This window comes from Nicotiana tabacum, chromosome 17 (genome assembly GCF_000715075.1).
Source record: "Nicotiana tabacum cultivar K326 chromosome 17, ASM71507v2, whole genome shotgun sequence".
Taxonomy (NCBI): domain Eukaryota; kingdom Viridiplantae; phylum Streptophyta; class Magnoliopsida; order Solanales; family Solanaceae; genus Nicotiana; species Nicotiana tabacum.
In genome coordinates, this window is record NC_134096.1 from 79,472,264 (window position 1) to 79,478,714 (window position 6,451).

Genomic DNA, 6,451 nt, shown 5'->3' on the forward strand with positions numbered 1-6,451 from the left:
AGGTTCATTAAGATCTATGGATTATGAAATAGTTATATAGGCTAATTGAATCTCTTGACAATCACCTTTGCTTCTTGTAATTAATGTTAGGCTAATTCAGGCTATACATATAATATTTGTTACTTCAAAATGTTTAGTGTTCAACAGCTCGTGTTGTATCCCCCTAATTCTTTTTCATGTCTTCTCTATATCGTTTCCGCTAGTATGTTACCATGCCAGTCAAACTATTTCCCTAATTAACCATGGCCTAGTCAGTTATCACCATAAAATTAACAAACTAACTGCAATACATGTCCACTGCTACATAAGGACTTCTTTCTTTAAGGTCCGGTCCAGAAGAAGATATATTGTGCTTGATATCTAAAACCAATTCTGTTCTTGTAAAAAGAGGGCCTTAAATAAAGGAGGAGACGTATATTTCTCTTGGGGAACAATTTAATACAATGAAAAAACTATCAAACTAGAGGATCCAATTCAGTTTCAAGCTCATCTACCTTGCAAATACATTCTTCAAATGCTCAAAATTTTTTAGGGGGAATTCTCTCTTCCTTTTCAAAGGTTAGTGGCAGACTTAGCTTCTTCCTAGCAACAATAGGGGGTAAAACGTTTAACATAACATATGAGAAACTGGTTAATCTGCAACTAATATTAAGACAGGGAATGCCTCCTACTTCTTGATGGGGTGGACTTTGATTCCCCAGCATTGGAAGACCCCGGGCTTTCTGATGTATCCGAGCTGCTGTTCTCACTTAGTCTATCTTTATTGGACCACAGTTTTGAGAAGATCTTCTTGGACATGATTAAACCCTTTGCTTTGCCACCAGCCACCTTTTCGGCACTCAGTTTCATGTCTTTCAAATTACTATCATTGCTCCCTTCCTTGTCTCTTAACCTTAGAGTAGCAAGCTCCCCTTTCAAAGCTTTAAGCTCCTCAGCTGTAGGCACGGCATCCCAGTCCTCCTCTGTGTTGGTAGTAGCAGATCTTGAGCTCCCATGGGATTCCACTGGAAGCAAGGCTTTAATTGTTCCATGTAGGTCAGGAGTGCTGCCACCACCAGATGATGTTGTTGCTCTGACTTGCTCGAAGAACAGCACTTGTACAACTACGCGTAAAGGAAGGCGCTCATTCTGCACAGCATGCATGCAAGCCTCAGCTGATAGCTTCCGACAGTCCATTAGTTTACAAATTCTTTTTCTTTCACTCTTGGTGATCTCAGGATGTTCCTGAGAAAAAGAAAATGATTATTCAGAACTCTTGATGATAAACCAGCCACAAAAATGTGCCTCTGGTGCTTCTCAAGGAGCAGACAGAGTGGTTTTTACCCATTAATTGCTTTCCTTTTCAAATATCTGAAGCCCAAAAACTATAAACATGATGTTTGAAAAAGATAAATGCAAAATGGATACCTTAAGGTACATGTCAATAGCACGGTAAATTCCATCATGGGAAGGTCTACGGAAGCCAGAGACCATATCAGCAAGATTGACAAATTTAGGCAAAGGTAGATTTGGATCTCGAGAAACTTCCGCAAGGTATCCATCAATCACCCTTGCCACCTTAACCTTGGAAGCATCTGATGCAAATGCAGGGGGCATCTCCTGAAATTCATTATCTTCAGTATAATCGCTCTGACCACTCCTTTGCTGCAGTATGAACTGTTGAACAAGCTCATGTACTATGTCAATATCGTATGTAGTAGCTTCACTAGCTGGGGCTCGAAGGAGGAGGTCAGCTACCGATGCCTCGTCCAGCTGCAAGCCAATCCTCCTCTTCAGTTCACATCTTACTGTTTCTCCGCATTCCAAAGAGATAGAAGTCTGTAACAATCTGATCAAGAAATTACAAGAAACACTATTTTTCTCTGTCGGCAACAGAGAAGTAATTGCATCAACCAAGTACCGATACTTCACAGGATCGCTTCCTGGTAGTGTACCCTTGCTGAATCCCGGTAGCCTTCGGTAGGCATACGCTTTCAATGCTTCACCTATTACTTCTGGAGACATTCCTCCCTTAGTTTTTATTGTCGTTATAACCCGTTTATACATGTCAATGTGAAGTTCACAAAGGTCCTCAACCCACCAGTCTCTTGGAACAAACTGTTGCATTTTCATACCATTCCATAGCGGATCACTTCCATTTTCAGATGGAAGATTTTTACGGTTATACGTATACGACCAGTCAACCTTTGAGGTGTCAATATAAGCTTTAGATGCTACAGAGTCTAGACAATGACTAACAATCTTTAATTCCTCGGACCAGGGAAGAAAGGATTTTGTTGTTTGAAGAACAATGATTGAATCTTTCCAGCTCCTGAAGATGCTAGAAGTAAGGAAGACCTCAATCTTGTAGATAAGGTTACCCTTCTCTACAGTTTCATACATTTCCAGATATTCAGCTGCACAGCGAGCTGCAACCACATTGTACGCATTCAGAGTTACTGTCATACCATAACAGAACTTTGCGCATATTTCAAAAGCTGCAGGTCCACCAGGTACATCGTGGATGTTGATTTCATCATTGCTTTCCTCATTTGTATGTGCGGCCAGCTTCTGCAAGCTACCACTCTTGGACAGAAGTGGGAACTGGAGAAAATATAATCCTGTTAGTATTAACAGGTAACGTATCGGATGGATAAGATAATAAGCAGGCAACAACAGGGAAATGAGTATTGGTCTGCAAGTATCAGCATCTGCACTATTGATATAATGAAGGATTAGGCTCTCTCTCATTGAGAGTATTCCCTTGCTAGGCTCTCTCTTCTGAACATTCAGAAATAACAAGATGGAATTAAGAAACTTTGCACTTTGAATGCAATGTCTGGCTGATGCATGCTGAAAGTGACACCGTAAATACAATCTTATGGTTTAACCACTTTGATAACCGGTGTCGACATGTCAATGTCAATGGACAACTAATAGACCTTAGGCTAGTATTTCTGGGATATCATGTCTAAAAGTATCTAAAACATGTACTTCAAAGTTTTATATGTTAAACACGCCAAGAAAAGAGTATGACAAATATGGCCCTAAGATGGAGAACATACCTTGTGGACATTAAATTTTACATCTCCAACATGGATGACCATATCAGTTGCCAATTCAGTTGCTACATACCTGCATAGGAAGCTTATACATCATCTTCCAGATGAAACCATTTCAAACAATGTAAAATCAAACAATATGCACATAGCCAGCGTGTTATGTATCAAGAAAAAAAACTCATTTGGATTAGTAAGGTAAGGTCTTGCCCCCCTTACTTGTACGTCTCTTTTTGACGTACTTATTATTAAAAATTCATTCAGGGCACACCTGGGTGGTTTTAAAGAGAGAGAGAGAGAGGGAGGGAGAGATGATACATTTTCCTGGCTTGATAAAGGACAATCTGAAATCATTTGTTGCCGAAAGGCTAGCTTTTGCCAAGGCAGTGTAATTAATATATGATCTTAAGTGCTTGTAGTAAGGTTTTCCCCTGTTTATAATCTAAACTTGGTGTGTGTGTGTGGGGGGGGGGTTGGGGGGGGGGGGGGGGGGTTGAACTCTCATGTTAAAATGGTGAATAGTTCCCTTCCTAGAGGAAATTTCATTCAAACCTGATTAAATGTTGGAAGAAGAAATCCCTCAGCTTACTAAGCTACTTATCTGGAAATGAACTAAGGTAGATGGTTGGCAATGTAACATTCATTATTTCTTGACTGTGTCCTGGGAGGATTTCTTTTGGAAGGCGCTAAGTTATGTTGCACCTTTTCATATCTAGTTCTCATATGCGCAAAAAGAAGAGTATGTACTCTACTCCATTTTTTCTGAAGTAATTCTACATTTCTATTTCATGATACGGTTTCGAGTCAGAAAATGATGCTATAAATGTCACTGGGTAGTTTGCAGTCTATTTTATCCTAGTTTAAAGTAAAATATATCATTCCCAATTGTACTACTTTTGGCAACTAACTGAAAATGGTGAAGCAGACGAGCTTTTGAGATACCTAATAAGCTATAAAAGAAAAGAGCACACACCAACACAGTGAATTTGGTAGCACTTAAAGATTAGGTTGGCAGGAAATAGAGTAGAAATTACGCTCAGGGTAAGTCTCAAAGTCTCATCTTACTTTGCACATGCGTCTGTGATATTTTTGAGAAGAGGGGAATCAAAACTAAGTGCTTGAGGCAAGTAAATCCTGGTACAACTAAGAGAATTGTTTGTTCTAATCCTGACCTTCACAACCATTTCCTGCACAAGAATATTGCTGCCTAACCAATGATCCATGCCCATCTACCTCTTGTGAATAAATGCTTGAGAATAAAGAAGTGAATAAATACCGTTTTCCTTTTATGTGCTTAACATAGTAACTATATGAGAGGAAAACCAAGCATTAACAAAGACAACAGATTCAAACAGGCATAGCACTACAAATATATAAAAGTATATCATCCGGAAAATATGACATATAAGAACAAAAACAATACTATCTAATTGGAATGATGGGAAAAGGAAGGTGGGGAATGCTGGGAAGGGAAATAAACAAAATTTCATAAAGATGGATGAATTATTGACCTGATATTATCTCCTTCTGTCTGAAACTGATCAGGCTTGGATCCAAGTTTCATAAACTTCATCTTGGTGTTCAAAGTATCTATTCAGCTACTGTATCTCAGTCCTAAACTTTCAATAATTCAGAAGACAAAGCTAAGGAAAGGGTAAACCAAAAGTGCTATATTTCCAAACTTCACAAGCTTTCAAGAAGGAAGAGGGTTGGCTTCTTTACTGATTCTAGTTGTAAGCTCAACCACAACCAACCACAAAATGCCAGTCCAAGATATTTGACCAACCGACTCAATACCTTAAAAAATGCAAATTTTGAGCTCTCAAAACCAGTGTTACTGCCACATGCTCACCACTGAGACCACCGCCCTTCCTCTAATTGTTTATCCCTCCACTCCTGGTGCTAATATATAAATATTTAAACAACTTCCCGTGCTTTCTCTGAAAAAGCAAACACCAGAATCCACATTCCTCTATTCAATGCTCCCCTCTCACCAATGAAGTTGAAGGACCTGTAATACAAAGAAACATCATCTTGGTATGTTTTCAAGAACATAACAAAATTGCAGGCAACAAGTATCAATTTGGTTTGCAAGTGTCGCATATATATGAACAAACATGCACAAGTACCCAAAAATGTGTTCTGAACTGGAAGGGTAAAAAAAAGCAAAATTGCCTAAAACAGAGCATCACATTGAACATATCACTTGACACAAAAAATCAAACTGAAAACATGCCAAAAGAAAACCACCAATACAATTACAAAAGACAATTGTCCCACATTGCACCAAAGCCATATTTTCCCCCAAAAAAGCAAGAAATAATCTAGAAATCCCGATCTAAGCAAGCTAAGTTGATTGACATACCCAAGTGCAATGCCAAGCAAAAATCAGAAAAAAGAAAGTATCTTTAAGAGAGAACAACAAAAATAAACCAATTCAACGTGCATTTTAAGACACAGAAGAAAGAGGGATTTTTTTTTATTTGAGTGATTAATCTCCAAGACTCACCGCAATAGCTACGAAATTTCATGCGAAGTAAAGGCAAATCAATCAAACTGAGGTACAGAAAGAAAGCAAATACAGTATAAAAGCACAAGAGGAAGTAGAAGAACAATTTTGAGGGACAAAGCCAAGAGGAAATTCCAAAGGGCACAAACCGCTACCAGCAATCAGAAGAAAAAGATGAAGTAACAAGAACACAAAAAACCAACCATGAAAAAGATGAGTTGTCGCTAATCTAATCTAATCTTTGCCAGCCACCAAAGCAACACCGTGTATTCACAAAATGCCAATCTCAAGAATGTTTCCAAACACTTGAGAATCAGCACCACCGTCCCCACCACCACTATTTCTCAGAAATCCCAGTACAGAAAACGAAGAAAAACTAAGTACTAATTACTCTACAAATTACCTAGCTGTATTTAGCTTCTTTTAAAGTGTGTATCAGCTGAAACGGGAAAGTGGGGGTGGCTTCTTTTTTGAGCAAATAAAGGTGTTAAGAAACATCCTCCTCCAATCTCTAATTATATCCTTTCTTCTCTCCTCTTAGTATTGGCTACAGTATTACGCACGCCAATCTGACACAATCTACTCACTTTGTTGTTGTCTAAGAGAGAGGTGTTTGGCTAAACTAGTTTATAATTACTTTTCGGTTTATATACGCGTTTCGTAAGTTAAAAGTATTTATAAGTCAAAAATAAGTCAAAAGCGATAAGTCATAAGCTAATCGCCCCCATCTTATAAATTTTTAGTTTATAATCACTTTAAGTTTGACCAAAATTTTTAATATTTTATCCTTAAAATATTCTTTTTTAGAACAAAACTCTTACATCGATACTCACCGCCTCAATTACTATTTCAACCTAAACCTCCCTCCCCCGCCTCTTCCAATACTCATTGACTATTTAAGATA

At 38.3% G+C, this 6,451-nt stretch overlaps 1 protein-coding gene across 3 annotated transcripts; it reads right to left on the reverse strand.

The window, feature by feature from the left end:
- Nucleotides 1-394: 394 nt before the first annotated feature.
- Nucleotides 395-6,165, reverse strand: LOC107800916 (phototropic-responsive NPH3 family protein NPY3). 3 transcript variants are annotated; one of them, XM_016624185.2, is made up of 5 exons: nucleotides 5,951-6,165; nucleotides 4,550-5,049; nucleotides 3,045-3,114; nucleotides 1,408-2,583; nucleotides 395-1,224 (listed from the first exon to the last, which is right to left on the reverse strand). In XM_016624185.2, the coding sequence occupies exons 2-5, from the start codon at nucleotides 4,609-4,611 to the stop codon at nucleotides 649-651; spliced, it is 1,884 nt and encodes a 627-aa protein (XP_016479671.2). In that variant the 5' UTR covers nucleotides 4,612-5,049; nucleotides 5,951-6,165; the 3' UTR covers nucleotides 395-648. The 3 variants fall into 3 exon arrangements, with proteins under 3 accessions (XP_016479671.2, XP_016479672.2, XP_016479673.2); XM_016624186.2 differs by lacking the exon at nucleotides 5,951-6,165 and adding an exon at nucleotides 5,751-5,934; XM_016624187.2 differs by lacking the exon at nucleotides 5,951-6,165 and adding an exon at nucleotides 5,548-5,711.
- Between the last annotated feature and the right edge of the window lie 286 nt (nucleotides 6,166-6,451).

Coding starts and splice junctions, on each gene's coding strand:
- LOC107800916 (XM_016624185.2), bottom strand. CDS start 4,611: ATGAAGTTTATGAAACTTGGATCCAAGCCTGATCAGTTTCAGACAGAA. Junction 2,584..3,044: donor TAAAATTTAATGTCCACAAG/GTATGTTCTCCA, acceptor TATTTTCTCCAG/TTCCCACTTCTGTCCAAGAG. Junction 1,225..1,407: donor CTATTGACATGTACCTTAAG/GTATCCATTTTG, acceptor TCTTTTTCTCAG/GAACATCCTGAGATCACCAA.